At 43.7% G+C, this 19807-nt stretch overlaps 1 protein-coding gene across 4 annotated transcripts in view; it reads left to right on the plus strand.

The window, feature by feature from the left end:
- The window catches only part of DIAPH2 (diaphanous related formin 2), a 1874941-nt gene that overhangs the window by 112234 nt on the left and 1742900 nt on the right, over positions 1–19807 (plus strand). For all 4 annotated transcript variants that reach the window (XM_069746079.1, XM_069746080.1, XM_069746081.1 and 1 more), the window contains one exon: positions 19234–19410. In XM_069746079.1, coding sequence (XP_069602180.1) covers positions 19234–19410 — 177 coding nt within the window. The remainder of the gene's footprint in view (positions 1–19233; positions 19411–19807) is intronic.

Genomic DNA, 19807 nt, shown 5'->3' on the forward strand with positions numbered 1-19807 from the left:
AAACCACTGGTAAATGGTTTACTGACCATGGTATTACTGTGCTCAATTGGCCTGCCAACTCTCCTGACCTGAACCCCATAGAGATTCTGTGGGATATTGTGAAGAGAAAGTTGAGAGACGCAAGACCCAACACTCTGGATGAGCTTAAGGCCGCTATTGAAGCATCCTGGGCCTCCATAACATCTCAGCAGTGTCACAGGCTGATTGCCTCCATGCCACGCCGCATTGAAGCAGTCATTTCTGCCAAAGGATTCCCGACCAAGTATTGAGTGCATAACTGAACATTATTATTTGATGGTTTTTTTGTTTGTTATTAAAAAACACTTTTATTTGATTGGATGGGTGAAATATGCTAATTTATTGAGACAGGTTTTTTGGGTTATCAGGAGTTGTATGCCAAAATCATCAGTATTAAAACAATAAAAGACCTGACAAATTTCAGTTGGTGGATAATGAATCTATAATATATGAAAGTTTAATTGTAATCATTACATTATGGTAAATAATGAAATTTAACACTATATGCTAATTTTTTGAGAAGGACCTGTACATTACATTACTCATCCTGAGTTATATCCTGTATTATACCCCAGAGCTGCACTCACTATTCTGCTGGTGCAGTCACTGTGTACATACATTACATTACTGATCCTGAGTTACATCCTGTATTATACCCCAGAGCTGCACTCAATATTCTGCTGGTGCAGTCACTGTGTACAGACATTACATTACTGATCGTGAAAAGAGATGAGCGAACTTGTTCTGAATATGTACGCCAATCTTAAATTCGGCACGAATGTTGCACATTCGGATTCGTATTGGTGCTTTTTTTCTTAAAAATCGCCAAAAGTTTGGAAAAGTTAGGTAAATGCAGATTGGGATAAGTGTCCAGGATGTTCCTGTGCTGTTTCCTGATGAAGGAATCTTGAACGCGTAGAATAATAAAGCCGCATGCACTAATAATCTCTGGAACTTTATTATTTACCACACTTATTCCGCTCTGCATCTTAACCTCTGCTCTCTCCTGGACTCTCGGATCTGCAGCGAGTCTTCAACTTAACCATGTCTGGTGAGTGCAATCCTATGGAGTAACCTTTTAGCCTTCTCAGATAAGACACGATTTAAGCTCTTTCCTTCATCAGTGTTTATAAAGTTAGTTAAATGACAGAGTTCATTAAGGCTCTTTCAGACGTCCGTGTTTCCGGTAGCTGCATGGGCCACAAAACATACCGCACATAGATGACATCCCTGTGCCATCCATATCACATGTACCGGCGCCTGGGAATCAGCGGTACTGTTAATGCTGAAGTGAAGATGGCTCACATCACTGTCCCGTGCTTGCCCTGTCATCAGCACTAGCAGGGGACAATGATGAGTTGTATTTAACTATTAACAGCGAGAGCAGGTGGCAGATGATGGGATTATTCATCAGCCGCCTGTGCTATAAATACAATTAAAAAAAGACATTTGTTCCCCTGTATTTTTGATAACCAGCCAGGCAAAGCTGCAGGCTGCAACCCTCAGCTGTCAGCTTCAGCAGGGCTGGGTGTCAAGAATAGAGGGATCCCCGTGACATTTTTTTATTATAAAAAAAAAACAAAAAACAGTGTGTGGTCCCCCCTTCATTTTTGACGACAAGCCAAGCTAAAGCGGACAGCTGGGGGCTCGTATTCTCAGGCTGTTAAGGGCCATTGATACGGGTTCTCCTCCCCCCCAGCCTAAAAGTAGCAGCCTGAAGCCTCTCCAAAATAGGCGCATCAATTAGTTGCACCAATACTGGCGCTCTGCCTGGCTCCTCCCACTTGCTCTGTAGTGGTGGCAAGTGAGATTCATATTTGTGGGGTTGATGTCACCTTTGTATTATAATGATCTGGTGACATCAAGCCCACGGCTTAGTAATGGAGATGTGTCTATAGACTCTAACTCAGCTCAGTGCCTCGCAGTGAACTCACTTAACCTCACTGATGTTACCTCGAACTTAAGAAAGTTCTCACACTCGCGGTGCCATCAGAAATGTCCTGGGAGTTCACAGCCGATGAGCTCTGTTCAATTCACTGACATCGGCATGCACACCATGGGAAAAGTGGTAACTGTGTTCGTTCTGGTGTCAGTAAGTTGAACGGAGTTCATTGGCTGTGAACTCCCAGGACCTTTCTGATGGCACCGCGAGCGTGAGAACTTTATCACAAGGTGATGTCAGTCAGGTCATATTATTTACCCGCGAAACACTGGGCAGTGCCAGCACACGCTGCTCACTGTCTCTGCTGGATGGAGGGCTGAATGATTGCATCATGCAACAATGTAGCCTGCCATCTAGATGTATCAGAGCTAGACCTCTCCCAGGTCCAATGGATTATCTTCTCTGTAGACAGGTGAGGAAAATTATTATTCTAATTCTCTTACAGGGACACTGGCTTCACTGGAATGGATGATGCAGTAAGTATGGCTTAATTAAGATTCATTAAATTGGACTGCCATTCTTAATAATTATCAACGCCGCAGTCGCTACAACATCACCCAAAAGCCTGCATACGGTATCGCTGCCACCAGCTTCGATTAAACGGGTCCGAAGCTAACCCAACACAGTAGTGTAATTCCCTTCAGGAGACTTAGGGTACGTTTTTAGAGCATGGAGAAAGAACTAGTATTAAATAATATACCCCACAAAATTTAGGCAGTGCTTTATCAAAATATTTTACAAAGATGTTACAAATGAGACAATTGCAAATATGTACAAGGTAATTATAACATAAAGGGATTACAGGAGAAAAGATAACTCACATGTTCTCAGAGCATTGCAGGCAACCAGGCTAGTGGAGCTTCCATACGTCCCAGTTCATTGGACGTGCTCCGGTGTCAGGAATCCCTGACCGCTGCCACCAATTTGTCACGATTCACACCGTGACCGTCACCCCTACGTCACGGATCGGGGTGACTTTAGGCCAACAGATGGCTATCACATGTGCAGGGGGGCTTATCTTAGTTATCCCTCCACTCCACAATGTGATAAAAAAACACACACATGGCTATTGACCTCTTAGTTTACAGCAGGGGCTTATTCTAGGTATCCCACTGCTCTTCAATATACCACGAACTGCAGGTATTTATGTATATCCCGCTTACAGTTCCACTTAACACTTGTAGCTCTCTGGCGCCCCCCTTACTCTCAGGTCAGATTAGGTACTGCACCCTGGGTAATTAGTCGCCAGAAAGGCTGCCTGCCATGTACTGGCTAATGGGCACGCTGCAGCGACGCGATAACTACTCCCGCTCAGGCAGGAACAATAATTATCAACGCCGCAGTCGCTACAACAACACCCAACTACCCAGTACAAAACGTATGCTGCCACCAGCTTCGATTAAACGGGTCCGAAGCTAACCCAAAAACAGTAGCGTAATTCCCTTAAGGAGACTTAAGGTACTGTCACACTAGACGATATCGCTAGCGATCTGTGACGTTGCAGCGTCCTCGCTAGCGATATCGTCCAGTGTGACAGGCAGCAGCGATCAGGCCCCTGATGTGCTGTCGCTGGTCGGGGCAGAAAGGCCAGAACTTTGTTTCGTTGCTGGATCTCCCGCTGACATCGCTGAATTGGCGTGTGTGACACCGATTCAGCGATGTCTTCACTGGTAACCAGGGTAAATATCGGGTTACTAAGCGCAGGGCCGCGCTTAGTAACCCGATGTTTACCCTGGTTACCATCCTAAAAGTAAAAAAAAACAAACACTACATACTTACCTACAGCCGTCTGTCCTCCAGCGCTGTGCTCTGCACTCCTCCTGTACTGACTGTGAGCGTCGGTCAGCCGGAAAGCAGAGCGGTGACGTCACCGCTCTGCTTTCCGGCCGCTGTGCTCACAGCCAGTACAGGAGGAGTGCAGAGCACAGCGCTGGAGGACAGACGGCTGTAGGTAAGTATGTAGTGTTTGTTTTTTTTTACTTTTAGGATGGTAACCAGGGTAAACATCGGGTTACTAAGCGCGGCCCTGCGCTTAGTTACCCAATGTTTACCCTGGTTACCGGCATCGTTGGTCGCTGGAGAGCGGTCTGTGTGACAGCTCTCCAGCGACCAAACAGCGACGCTGCAGCGATCCGGATCGTTGTCGGTATCGCTGCAGCGTTGCTAAGTGTGACGGTACCTTTAGTGTCATGATTCCAATGGCAGGGAATCACAAAAGGACAAGCACCAACGAGCTCTAGGGTGATGGAACCTGAGCTGACCGCGACCCTAAACCTGAACACACAAATAACAATAGCCGGGGAACGTGCCTACGTTGATCCTAGACGTCTCGCACCAGCCGAAGATCTAACTTCCCCTATTAGAAGAAACACAGACCTCTCTTGCCTCCAGAGAAATACCCCACAGAAATAGCAGCCCCCCACATATAATGACGGTGAAATGAGAGGAAGGCACATACACAGTATGAAAACAGATTCAGCAAAATGAGGCCCGCTAAAACTAGATAGCAGAGGATACAAAAGTAAACTGCGCGGTCAGCAAAAAAACCTTCAAAAAACCATCCTGTAATTACTTGAACTCATGTTCCAACTCATGGAACATGAGGAGCAATTACAGCCCACTAGAGCAACCAGCAGCAAAGAAACAATTACATGCAAGCTGGGCAAGACAAAAATAAAGTTAAACGTGAAACAAGAAAATCAAAAACTTAGCTTGTCCTGAAGATTACTGAAGCCAGAAGCTGAGGTAACAAAACACTCTGATAACCTTGATAGCCGGCGGGGAAATGACAAGAAAGCCCGGTTAAATAGGAAACTCCCAAATCCTAATAGAACAGGTGGACACCAGAGACAGCAGAACACAAATCACCCAGTACCATCAGTAACCACCAGAGGGAGCCCAAAAACAGAACTCACAACACTTTAGTGTACGTTTAGAGCATGGAGAGAACTAGTATTAAATAATATACCCCACAAAATTTAGGCAGTGCTTTATCAAAATATTTTACAAAGACGTTACAAATGAGACAATTGCAAATATGTACAAAGTAATTATAAAAAAAACAAGGATTACATGAGAATAACACTTACATGTGTTCAAAGCATTGCACACAACCAGGCTAGTGGAGCTTCCATACGTCCCAGCTCATTGGACGTGCTCAGGGCTCTCCAGGAAAAAGACAAGAAGTGACTGCTGGGATCTGGGCAGAAAGTTATAGCTTCAGCCTGTGACATCCCAGAAAGGGGTTGGATAGCCTCGTCTCTTCTACCTCTTCAGTTAACTAATATCTTACAATAATGGAACAAAGGACTTCCATGAATTTTGGAGACATTTTTCCAGTTCTAGCTGGTCACTTTCCACTGCAGGGATGCCGGTCGTAAATACCTTTGGCTGTCAGAGCTAGAAGCAATAAACTCCTCTTCCCCCATACCTTAGAAAGGAAAGCTCTTGGCTGAGTGAAAGGGAAGGGGGGGCTTTTTAGCCAACAGCCTGGTAGCCTGGTAGCAAGAGAAACTACTTATACAGTGGGGCAAAAAAGTATTTAGTCAGTCAGCAATAGTGCAAGTTCCACCACTTAAAAAGATGAGAGGCGTCTGTAATTTACATCATAGGTAGACCTCAACTATGGGAGACAAACGGAGAAAAAAAAAATCCAGAAAATCACATTGTCTGTTTTTTTTAACATTTTATTTGCATATTATGGTGGAAAATAAGTATTTGGTCAGAAACAAAATTTCATCTCAATACTTTGTAATATATCCTTTGTTGGCAATGACAGAGGTCAAACGTTTTCTGTAAGTCTTCACAAGGTTGCCACACACTGTTGTTGGTATGTTGGCCCATTCCTCCATGCAGATCTCCTCTAGAGCAGTGATGTTTTTGGCTTTTCGCTTGGCAACACGGACTTTCAACTCCCTCCAAAGGTTTTCTATAGGGTTGAGATCTGGAGACTGGCTAGGCCACTCCAGGACCTTGAAATGCTTCTTACGAAGCCACTCCTTCGTTGCCCTGGCGGTGTGCTTTGGATCATTGTCATGTTGAAAGACCCATCCACGTTTCATCTTCAATGCCCTTGCTGATGGAAGGAGGTTTGCACTCAAAATCTCACGATACATGGCCCCATTCATTCTTTCATGTACCCGGATCAGTCGTAATGGCCCCTTTGCAGAGAAACAGCCCCAAAGCATGATGTTTCCATCACCATGCTTTACCGTAGGTATGGTGTTTGATGGATGCAACTCAGTATTCTTTTTCCTCCAAACACGACAAGTTGTGTTTCTACCAAACAGTTCCAGTTTGGTTTCATCAGACCATAGGACATTCTCCTAAAACTCCTCTGGATCATCCAAATGCTCTCTAGCAAACTTCAGACGGGCCCGGACATGTACTGGCTTAAGCAGTGGGACACGTCTGGCATGGTGGCGTATGTCATTATCCCAATGGCAGGGGATCACAAAAAACAAAACAAGCTCTAGGGTGATGGAAACTGAGCTGACCGCGATCCTGAACCTAACACACAACTAGCTGTAGCCGGGGAACGTGCCTACGATGATTCCTAGACTTCTCGCGCCAGCCGAAGGACTAACTTCCCCTATTAGAAGAAACACAGACCTCTCTTGCCTCCAGAGAAACACCCCACAGAAATAGCAGCCCCCCACATGTAATGACGGTGAAATGAGAGGAAAGCACATACGTAGTTATAAAAACAGATTCAGCAAAATGAGGCCCGCTAAAGCTAGATAGCAGAGGATACAAAAGTGAACTGCGCGGTCAGCGAAAAACCCTACAAAAAACCATCCTGAAATTAATTGAACTCATGTGCCAACTCATGGAACATGAGGAGTAATATCAGCCCACTAGAGCAACCAGCAAAAAGGAATCACATATCTGCAAGCTGGAGTAAGACAAAAATTAAGCAAAACGTGGAACAGGAAAATCAAAAACTTAGCTTGTCCTGAAGATTACAGAAGCGGGAAGCAGAGGTAACAAGACACACTGATTACATTGATAGCCGGCGAGGAAATGACAAGAAAGCCAGGTTAAATAGGAAACTCCCATATCCTGATAGAACAGGTGGACACCAGAGAACACAAGTCACCCAGTACCATCTGTAACCACCAGAGGGAGCCCAAAAACAGAATCCACAACAGTACCCCCCCCTTGAGGAGGGGTCACCGAACCCTCACGAGAACCACCAGAGCGACCAGGATGAGCCCTATGAAATGCACGGACCAAATCAGCAGCATGAACATCAGAGGCAACCACCCAAGAATTATCCTCCTGACCATAACCCTTCCACTTGACCAAATATTGGAGTTTCCGTCTGGAAACACGAGAATCCAAGATCTTCTCCACAACATACTCCAACTCTCCCTCCACCAGCACCGGAGCAGGAGGTTCAAGCGAAGGAACAACAGGTACCTCATACCTCCGCAACAACGACCGATGGAACACATTATGAATAGCAAACGATGTCGGGAGATCCAAACGAAACGACACAGGGTTAAGAATTTCCAAGATCCTATAGGGACCGATGAACCGAGGCTTGAACTTAGGAGAAGAGACCTTCATAGGAACAAAACGAGAAGACAACCACACCAAGTCCCCAACATGAAGTCGAGGACCCAAGCGGCGACGGCGATTAGCAAACTGCTGAGCCCTTTCCTGGGACAACTTCAAATTGTCCACCACATGACTCCAAATCTGATGCAACCTATCCACCACCATGTCCACTCCAGGACAATCAGAAGGCTCCACCTGACCAGAGGAAAAATGAGGATGAAACCCCGAATTACAAAAGAAAGGAGAAACCAAGGTAGCAGAACTAGCCCGATTTATTAAGGGCAAATTCGGCAAGCGGCAAAAAGGTAACCCAGTCATCTTGATCAGCAGAAACAAAACACCTTAAATAACTTTCCAAGGTCTGATTAGTTCGTTCCGTCTGGCCATTCGTCTGAGGATGGAATGCAGACGAAAAGGACAAATCAATGCCCATCTTAGCACAGAACGTCCGCCAAAATCTAGACACAAACTGGGATCCCCTGTCAGAAACGATGTTCTCCGGAATCCCATGCAAACGAACCACGTTCTGAAAAAACAGAGGGACCAACTCAGAGGAGGAAGGTAACTTAGGCAAGGGTACCAGATGAACCATCTTAGAAAAGCGGTCACACACAACCCAGATGACGGACATTTTTTGAGAGACAGGGAGATCCGAAATAAAGTCCATGGAAATGTGCGTCCAAGGCCTCTTCGGGATAGGCAAAGGTGACAACAATCCACTGGCCCGAGAACAGCAAGGCTTAGCCCGAGCGCAAACTTCACAAGACTGCACAAAAGAACGCACATCCCTCGACAAGGAAGGCCACCAAAAAGACCTGGCCACCAAGTCTCTAGTACCAAATATTCCAGGATGACCTGCCAACACAGAAGAATGGACCTCGGAGATGACTCTACTGGTCCAATTATCCGGAACAAACAGTCTTTCAGGCGGACAACGATCAGGTTTATCTGCCTGAAAATCCTGCAAAGCACGTCGCAAGTCTGGGAAGACTGCCGACAAAATCACCCCATCCCTAAGGATACCAGTGGGCTCAGAATTTCCAGGGGAGTCAGGGACAAAACTCCTAGAAAGAGCATCCGCCTTCACATTCTTTGAACCTGGCAGGTATGAAACCACAAAATCGAAACGGGAGAAAAACAGTGACCAACGAGCCTGTCTAGGATTCAGACGCTTGGCAGACTCAAGGTAAATCAGATTTTTGTGATCAGGCAAGACCACCACACGATGTCTAGCACCCTCAAGCCAATGACGCCACTCCTCAAATGCCCACTTCATGGCCAAAAGCTCCCGATTACCAACATCATAATTCCACTCAGTGGGCGAAAACTTTCTAGAAAAGAACGCAGATGGCTTCATCACTGAGCAATCGGAGCTTCTCTGCGACAAAACCGCCCCCGCTCCAATCTCGGAAGCATCAACCTCAACCTGAAAAGGAAGCGAAACATCTGGCTGACGCAACACAGGAGCAGAAGAAAACCGGCGCTTAAGTTCCTGAAAGGCCTCCACAGCCGCAGGAGACCAATCAGCAACATCAGCACCCTTCTTAGTCAAATCCGTCAAAGGCTTAACAACACTAGAAAAATTAGTTATGAAACGATGATAAAAATTAGCAAAGCCCAAGAACTTCTGTAGACTCTTAAGAGATGTAGGCTGCGTCCAGTCACAAATAGCCTGAACCTTGACGGGATCCATCTCAATAGTAGAAGGGGAAAAAATATACCCCAAAAAAGAAATCTTCTGGACTCCAAAGAGACACTTTGAACCTTTTACAAACAAAGAATTGGCCCGCAGGACCTGAAACACCTTCCTGACCTGCTGAACATGGGACTCCCAGTCATCAGAAAAAACCAAAACATCATCCAAATACACAATCATAAATTTATCCAGATATTCACGGAAAATATCGTGCATAAAGGACTGGAAGACAGAAGGAGCATTAGAAAGTCCAAAAGGCATCACCAAATACTCAAAATGGCCCTCAGGCGTATTAAATGCGGTTTTCCACTCATCACCCTGCTTTATCCGCACAAGATTATACGCACCCCGAAGATCAATCTTAGTGAACCATTTAGCCCCCTTAATGCGAGCGAACAAATCAGTCAACAATGGCAAAGGATACTGATATTTGACTGTAATCTTATTCAAAAGACGGTAATCTATACAAGGCCTCAAGGAACCATCTTTTTTGGCCACGAAAAAAAAACCTGCTCCCAAAGGGGACGAAGATGGACGGATATGTCCCTTTTCCAAGGACTCCTTAACATAATCCCGCATAGCAGTATGCTCTGGCACTGACAGATTGAACAAACGTCCTTTAGGAAATTTACTGCCAGGAATCAAATCTATAGCACAATCGCAATCCCTGTGAGGAGGAAGCGAATTGAGCTTAGGCTCCTCAAAAACATCCCGATAATCAGACAAAAATACAGGAACCTCAGAAGGAGTAGATGAAGCGATAGAAATCGAAGGTGCATCATCATGAACCCCCTGACATCCCCAGCTTAACACAGACCTCGTTTTCCAGTCCAAGACTGGGTTATGAGTTTGTAACCATGGCAGACCAAGCACTAAGACATCATGTAAATTATACAGTACCAGGAAGCGAATCACCTCCTGATGAACGGGAGTCATACGCATGGTCACTTGTGTTCAGTACTGAGGTTTGTTCATAGCCAAAGGTGTAGAGTCAATTCCTTTCAAAGGAATAGGGACTTCCAGAGGCTCCAGACTAAACCCACAGCGGTTGGCAAATGACTAATCCATAAGACTCAGGGCAGCGCCTGAATCCACATAGGCATCGACGGAAATGGCTGATAATGAACAAATCAGAGTCACAGACAGAATGAACTTAGACTGTAAAGTACCAATGGCAACAGACTTATCAAGCTTTTTTGTGCGTTTAGAGCATGCTGATATAACATGAGCTGAATCACCACAATAAAAACACAACCCATTTTTCCGCCTATAGTTTTGCCGTTCACTTCTGGACTGAATTCTATCACATTGCATTGTCTCAGGTGCCTGTTCAGAAGACACCGCCAAATGGTGCAGAGGTTTGCGCTCCCGTAAACGCTGATCAATCTGAATAGCCATAGTCATAGACTCATTCAGACCTGTAGGCGCAGGGAACCCCACCATAACATCTTTAATGGCCTCAGAAAGGCCATCTCTGAATCTTGCAGCCAGGGCACACTCATTCCACTGAGTAAGCACTGACCATTTCCGAAATTTCTGACAATATATTTCTGCTTCATCTTGCCCCTGAGAGAGAGCCAATAAAGCTTTTTCAGCCTGAATCTCTAGGTTAGGTTCCTCATAGAGCAAACCCAATGCCAGAAAAAACGCATCCACATTGAGCAACACAGGATCCCCTGGTGCCAATGCAAATGCCCAATTCTGAGGGTCACCCCGCAGGAAAGATATAACAATTTTGACTTGCTGAGCAGGGTCTCCAGAGGAGCGAGATTTTAAAGAAAGAAACAACTTGCAATTGTTCCTAAAATTCAGAAAACTAGATCTATCTCCAGAAAAAAAACTCTGGGATAGGAATTCTAGGTTCAGACATAGGAGCATGTACAACAAAATCTTGTATATTTTGAACCTTAGCAGCAAGATTATTCAGGCTGGAAGCCAAACTCTGGACGTCCATGATAAACAGCTGAGGTCAGAGCCATTCAGGGATTAAGAGGAGGTAAGACGCAGCCAGGCTGCAATTAAGGCTAGGCAGCAAACTCTGAGGGAAAAAAAAAAAAAAAACTTCCTCAGACTACTTTTCCTCCTACTTCAGCCAATACGATTACCACTTTCTGGCCGGCTATACTGTCATGATCCCAATGGCAGGGGATCACAAAAGGACAAGCACAAAAAACAAAACAAGCTCTAGGGTGATGGAAACTGAGCTGACCGCGATCCTGAACCTAACACACAACTAGCTGTAGCCGGGGAACGTGCCTACGATGATTCCTAGACATCTCGCGCCAGCCGAAGGACTAACTTCCCCTATTAGAAGAAACACAGACCTCTCTTGCCTCCAGAGAAACACCCCACAGAAATAGCAGCCCCCCACATGTAATGACGGTGAAATGAGAGGAAAGCACATACGTAGTTATGAAAACAGATTCAGCAAAATGAGGCCCGCTAAAACTAGATAGCAGAGGATACAAAAGTGAACTGCGCGGTCAGCGAAAAACCCTACAAAAAACCATCCTGAAATTACTTGAACTCATGTGCCAACTCATGGAACATTAGGAGTAATATCAGCCCACTAGAGCAACCAGCAAAAAGGAATCACATATCTGCAAGCTGGACTAAGACAAAAATTAAGCAAAACGTGGAACAGGAAAATCAAAAACTTAGCTTGTCCTGAAGATTACAGAAGCGGGAAGCAGAGGTAACAAGACATACTGATTACATTGATAGCCGGCGAGGAAATGACAAGAAAGCCAGGTAAAATAGGAAACTTCCATATCCTGATAGAACAGGTGGACACCAGAGACCGCAGAAAACACAAGTCACCCAGTACCATCTGTAACCACCAGAGGGAGCCCAAAAACAGAATCCACAACAGGCGTAGTGTGTTACTTATGGTAGGCCTTGTTACATTGGTCCCAGCTCTCTGCAGTTCATTCACTAGGTCCCCCCGCGTGGTTCTGGGATTTTTGCTCACCGTTCTTGTGATCATTCTGACCCCACGGGGTGGGATTTTGCGTGGAGCCCCAGATCGAGGGAGATTATCAGTGGTCTTGTATGTCTTCCATTTTCTAATTATTGCTCCCACTGTTGATTTCTTCACTCCAAGCTGGTTGGCTATTGCAGATTCAGTATTCCCAGCCTGGTGCAGGGCTACAATTTTGTTTCTGGTGTCCTTTGACAGCTCTTTGGTCTTCACCATAGTGGAGTTTGGAGTCAGACTGTTTGAGGGTGTGCACAGGTGTCTTTTTATACTGATAACAAGTTTAAACAGGTGCCATTACTACAGGTAATGAGTGGAGGAAAGAGGAGACTCTTAAAGAAGAAGTTACAGGTCTGTGAGAGCCAGAAATCTTGATTGTTTGTTTCTGACCAAATACTTATTTTCCACCATAATATGCAAATAAAATGTTAAAAAAACAGAAAATGTGATTTTCTGGATTTTTTGTTTTCTCAGTTTGTCTCCCATAGTTGAGGTCTACCTATGATGTAAATTACAGATGCCTCTCATCTTTTTAAGTGGTGGAACTTGCACTATTGCTGACTGACTAAATACTTTTTTGCCCCACTGTATGATATTTCATACCATATCGTGACATCCGGGCTCTCCAGGAAAAAGACAAGAAGTGACTGCTGGGATCTGGGCAGACAGTTATAGCTGCAGCCTGTGACATCCCAGAAAGGGGTTGGATCACCTCGTCCCTCCTACCTCTTCAGTTAACTAATTTTACCCTAACTTTTATCTAATTTCTATAACTCCGCTACAAAACATGTCATAACAAACCCAGCATTCATCTCGGATTAACGTGGGCATTCTAATAAGATAAAATATGTCCTATCTGTGATACATATTTACAGAGAAATCCCTACTTCTTTACCAGATGGAGTTAGAAGCTCAGGTTTACCGTGGTGGATAGATCCACCGAGGGAGATTAAGAATATGTATTTTCCTGTTCCTATCTTAAATGGTTTGCGTAATATCTTACAAAAACAGAACAAAGAACTTTCATGGATTCTAGAGGCTTATAATCCAGTTCTAGCTGGTCACTTTCCACTGCAGGAATGTCGGTCGTAAATACCTTTGCTCTCCGAGCTAGAGGTAATAAACTCTTCTTCCCCCATACCTTGGAAAGGAAAGCTCTTGGCTGAGTGAACGGGAAGGGGCTTTTTAGCCCGCAGCCTGGCTAACAAGAGAAACTACTTATATGATATTTCATACCATATCGTGACAACTGGGAACCTTTATGAATATGGTCTTTTTCCCAGAATATTAACCTCAGCCATCGGTTTTCCTTCAGCTGTTTAGGAAAATTTATGCGGGACCTTACTGTTGTTTTTTTTTTTTTTTTTTTTTAACAAGTACAATAAATTACACACCCAAGGTAACCTTAGTTTATAGCCTTCAGGTGTTCCAGCAGCTGGGAACTTCAGTAACCTTAAAATGTCCATCAGTTTCATATGAGGTTTGCGGGACTCGCAGCTGTCGGGAAACCTGGCATCTGTGGACTCTGGTAAACTGAAAGATTACCAGAGTTTAAGCCACTGGGATTCACAGTATCTACAGTGCTGGACTCACAGCCATTCATCAGTCCGACACTGGGACAGCAAGAGATACGTTTGCTATGAGCTCAGGTGACTTTTCTGTTCTTGTTGACAATTAGAAACTTAAATTTGTTTAATTACTTTTTTAAGTACTAACTATAAGATTAGTAATGGATGGGTGTCTTAAAGACGTCTCTCCATTACTACCTGTAGGATTGATGTCACCTGGCAATACAAAGGTGACATCAACCCCACAAATATGAACCAAACTTGCCAGAGCTACAGGGCCAGTGGGAAGATCCGGCTAAAGTGCCAGAATTGGTGCATCTGATAGATGTGCCTTTTCTGGGGCGGCTGCGGATTGTTATTTTTAGGTTGCAGGGGGAAGGGCAATATCCATGGCCCCTTACCAGCCTAAAAATACCAGCCCACAGGTGTCTGCTTTAGCTTGGCCAGTTGTCAAAATGGTTGGACTCCATACCGTTAATTTTTAATTTATTTATTTAAATAAAAAAACATCATAGACACCTCTACTATTCTTGATAATCAGCCTTGCTAACACTGACAGCTGAGAGTTGCAGTCTGCAGCTGTCAGTTTTGCCTGGCTGGTTATCAAGAAATACACGGGAACCCATGCTGTGTGTTTTTGTCTTTTTTTAATTATAGCATAATTGATGGATCAAATTATGCCATTTTTTCCTGGTGTCTACCCCTGAATACTGTATGTTGTTTATGCATTTGCTTTTGCCTCCTATTGAATTCAATTGTGGTTCGCTATATTCATCGAACATTGGCACGTTCACCGATCCGAAAAAGAGCTTGAAAGGTTCGCTCATCTCTAATCTTGAGTTACATCCTGCAATATTTTTAAGAGATGGCAGATTAATCACATTTGGGTGTTTGTTTTTGCAATTAGGAAAAATAAACAAATTCTCCGTCTACTAAAGAAATACTTCTATAACAGATAGGAAAAGATTCTCCAGTCGGGATTTATCCAGAACCTTAAATGCCAGAGATGAATGACCACGCAAGTGGAATAAGCAGAAGTCAAGAGACCAGGGACGCTTGTCTCACCCACCGCCATCACGACTGCAAAACACCCCAGTGCCTCGCTAGTTGTATTCTGAAATGTTAATTATCTCATCATTAGCATGTCAAGATCTGCAGCATCTCCATGTAATGAGAATATTCTTCTAATGGGACCCAATGTAGATGTTTATAGCTGCACGCAAATTCAAGAAGGTTCAAACTGAGCTAAAGACGAGCAAAATGGCTGATTTTATATCCTCACTATGTTTTATCATCTTCTCTATGTTCTTTGTTTTCTCATTTACCAAATGTCTACTATGAACTTGGACATTAACACTAATAATTATAATACTGCCCCTATATACAAGAATATAACTACTATAATACTGCTCCTATGTACAAGAACATAACTACTATAATACTGCTCCTATGTACAAGAACATAACTACTATAATACTGCTCCTATATACAAGAATATAACTAATATAATACTGCCCCTATGTACAAGAATATAACTACTATAATACTGCCCACTATGTACAAGAATATAACTACTATAATACTGCCCACTATGTACAAGAATATAACTACTATAATACTGCTCCTATGTACAAGAACATTACTATAATACTGCTCCTATATACAAGAATATAACTACTATAATACTGCTCCTATGTACAGGAATATACAGTGCCTACAAGTAGTATTCAACCCCCTGAAGATTTAGCAGGTTTAATAAGATGCAAATAAGTTAGAGCCTTCAAACTTCAAACAAGAGCAGGATTTATTAACAGATGCATAAATCTTACAAACCAAAAAGTTTTGTTGCTCAGTTAAATTTTTATAAATTTTAAACATAAAAGTGTGGGTCAATTATTATTCAACCCCTAGGTTTAATATTTTGTGGAATAACCTTTGTTTGCAATTACAGCTAATAATCGTCTTTTATAAGACCTGATCAGGCCGGCACAGGTCTCTGGAGTTATCTTGGCCCACTCCTCCATGCAGATCTTCTCCAAGTTATCTAGGTTCTTTGGGTGTCTCATGTGGACTTTAATCTTGAGCTCCTTCCACAAGTTTTCAATTGGGTTAAGGTCAGGAGACTGACTAGGCCACTGCAACACCTTGATTTTTTTGCCTCTTGAACCAGGCCTTGGTTTTCTTGGCTGTGTGCTTTGGGTTGTTGTCTTGTTGGAAGATGAAATGACGACCCATCTTAAGATCCTTGATGGAGGAGTGGAGGTTCTTGGCCAAAATCTCCAGGTAGGCCGTGCTATCCATCTTTCCATGGATGCGGACCAGATGGCCAGGCCCCTTGGCTGAGAAACAGCCCCACAGCATGATGCTGCCACCACCATGCTTGACTGTAGGGATGGTATTCTTGGGGTCGTATGCAGTGCCATCCAGTCTCCAAACGTCACGTGTGTGGTTGGCACCAAAGATCTCGATCTTGGTCTCATCAGACCAGAGAACCTTGAACCAGTCAGTCTCAGAGTCCTCCAAGTGATCATGAGCAAACTATAGACGAGCCTTGACATGACGCTTTGAAAGTAAAGGTACCTTACGGGCTCGTCTGGAACGGAGACCATTGCGGTGGAGTACGTTACTTATGGTATTGACTGAAACCAATGTCCCCACTGCCATGATATCTTCCCGGAGCTCCTTCCTTGTTGTCCTTGGGTTAGCCTTGACTCTTCGGACAAGCCTGGCCTCGGCACGGGAGGAAAGTTTCAAAGGCTGTCCAGGCCGTGGAAGGCTAACAGTAGTTCCATAAGCCTTCCACTTCCGGATGATGCTCCCAACAGTGGAGACAGGTAGGCCCAACTCCTTGGAAAGGGTTTTGTACCCCTTGCCAGCCTTGTGACCCTCCACGATCTTGTCTCTGATGGCCTTGGAATGCTCCTTTGTCTTTCCCATGTTGACCATGTATGAGTGCTGTTCACAAGTTTGGGGAGGGTCTTAAATAGTCAGAAAAGGCTGGAAAAAGAGATAATTAATCCAAACATGTGAAGCTCATTGTTCTTTGTGCCTGAACTACTTCTTAATACTTTAGGGGAACCAAACAGAATTCTGGTGGGTTGAGGGGTTAAATAATAAATGACCCTCTGAAAAGACTTTTCACAATTTAAAAAAAAAAATAAACAAAGAAATAACATTCTTTTTTGCTGCAGTGCATTTCACACTTCCAGGCTGATCTACAGTCCAAATGTCACAATGCCAAGTTAATTCCAAATGTGTAAACCTGCTAAATCTGCAGGGGGTTGAATACTACTTGTAGGCACTGTAACTACTATAATACTGCCCCTATGTACAAGAATATAACTACTATAATACTGCCCCCTATATACAAGAATATAACTACTATAATACTGACCCTATGTACAAGAATATAACTACTATAATACTGCCCCCTATGTGCAAGAATATAACTACTATAATACTGCTCCTATGTACAAGAATATAACTACTATAATACTGCTCCTATGTACAAGAATATAACTACTATAATACTCCTCCTATGTACAAGAATATAACTACTATAATACTGCCCCTATGTACAAGAATATAACTACTATAATACTCCTCCTATGTACAAGAATATAACTACTATAATACTGCTCATATATACAGGGATATAACTGCTATAATACTGCCTGTATATACAGGGATATAACTGCTATAATACTGCCCGTATATACAGGGATATAACTGCTATAATACTGCCCGTATACAGTGGGGCAAAAAAGTATTTAGTCAGTCAGCAATAGTGCAAGTTCCACCACTTAAAAAGATGAGAGGCGTCTGTAATTTACATCATAGGTAGACCTCAACTATGGGAGACAAACTGAGAAAAAAAAATCCAGAAAATCACAGTGTCTGTTTTTTTAACATTTTATTTGCATATTATGGTGGAAAATAAGTATTTGGTCAGAAACAAAATTTCATCTCAATACTTTGTAATATATCCTTTGTTGGCAATGACAGAGGTCAAACGTTTTCTGTAAGTCTTCACAAGGTTGCCACACACTGTTGTTGGTATGTTGGCCCATTCCTCCATGCAGATCTCCTCTAGAGCAGTGATGTTTTTGGCTTTTCGCTTGGCAGCACGGACTTTCAACTCCCTCCAAAGGTTTTCTATAGGGTTGAGATCTGGAGACTGGCTAGGCCACTCCAGGACCTTGAAATGCTTCTTACGAAGCCACGCCTTCGTTGCCCTGGCGGTGTGCTTTGGATCATTGTCATGTTGAAAGACCCAGCCACGTTTCATCTTCAATGCCCTTGCTGATGGAAGAAGGCTTGCACTCAAAATCTCACGATACATGGCCCCATTCATTCTTTCATGTACCCGGATCAGTCGTCCTGGCCCCTTTGCAGAGAAACAGCCACAAAGCATGATGTTTCCACCACCATGCTTTACAGTAGGTATGGTGTTTGATGGATGCAACTCAGTATTCTTTTTCCTCCAAACACGACAAGTTGTGTTTCTACCAAACAGTTCCAGTTTGGTTTCATCAGACCATAGGACATTCTCCCAAAACTCCTCTGGATCATCCAAATGCTCTCTAGCAAACTTCAGACGGGCCCGGACATGTACTGGCTTAAGCAGTGGGACACGTCTGGCACTGCAGGATCTGAGTCCATGGTGGTGTAGTGTGTTACTTATGGTAGACCTTGTTACATTGGTCCCAGCTCTCTGCAGTTCATTCACTAGGTCCCCCCGCGTGGTTCTGCGATTTTTGCTCACCGTTCTTGTGATCATTCTGACCCCACGGGGTGGGATTTTGCGTGGAGCCCCAGATCGAGGGAGATTATCAGTGGTCTTGTATGTCTTCCATTTTTTAATTATTGCTCCCACTGTTGATTTCTTCACTCCAAGCTGGTTGGCTATTGCAGATTCAGTCTTCCCAGCCTGGTGCAGGGCTACAATTTTGTTTCTGGTGTCCTTTGACAGCTCTTTGGTCTTCACCATAGTGGAGTTTGGAGTCAGACTGTTTGAGGGTGTGCACAGGTGTCTTTTTATACCGATAACAAGTTTAAACAGGTGCCATTACTACAGGTAATGAGTGGGGGAAAGAGGAGACTCTTAAAGAAGAAGTTACAAGTCTGTGAGAGCCAGAAATCTTGATTGTTTGTTTCTGACCAAATACTTATTTTCCACCATAATATGCAAAAAAAATGATAAAAAAACAGACAATGTGATTTTCTGGATTTTTTTTTCTCAGTTTGTCTCCCATAGTTGAGGTCTACCTATGATGTAAATTACAGACGCCTCTCATCTTTTTAAGTGGTGGAACTTGCACTATTGCTGACTGACTAAATACTTTTTTGCCCCACTGTATACAGGGGATAGCGTAGTACTGCCCTCCTCAATGACAGAATAGTCGCACTCACTACACAGAAGTGATGACTACTTTGCTTTCTCTGTAATTGCGGATTATTTTGCTTACAGAGGGACCGACTTACGAGTTTCCGGAAATCAGGAGTGAAGAAGGACAAGCCGCTCATCCAGCATCCCACAGACCCGCAGGGGACGATCGCAGAGTTTCCAGCTCCACAACAACTTTTTGACGAGCGCTCGTTGAATCTGTCTGAGAAGGAAATCCTGGATCTCTTTGAGAAGATGATGGTGAGGTTCGGGGCGTCTTACATGGAGTCGATGCATTTTTATTACATTTCATTTGAAATATAAGAATAGTTTTAAATTTCCTTCCAAAAACGTCATAAAGGTGAAATTCATATTTACAACCTTGGTGCGGGGCATAAAGGAGTCCTACTCCGACCAGAAGCCATACATGCCAAAAACCACTGGGGGCTAAAAACCACAAATTCAGAGGCCATAAGAGTGAGGATGGGGGGCTCTGGACACGTCACACCCACCTTCAGTGCTTTCGCTCCTTTAGTCAGAGGTTTCTAAAGACTTTATGTAAAGACTCAGTATTCCAGCCCCTTATTCTCCAGTCTACTGCCCTTCACCGGCGACACAACAGGACAATGTTTTGTTCCCTGAGACATTTAGTTCTCAC

This window comes from Ranitomeya imitator, chromosome 2 (genome assembly GCF_032444005.1).
Source record: "Ranitomeya imitator isolate aRanImi1 chromosome 2, aRanImi1.pri, whole genome shotgun sequence".
Classification (NCBI taxonomy): Eukaryota; Metazoa; Chordata; class Amphibia; order Anura; family Dendrobatidae; genus Ranitomeya; species Ranitomeya imitator.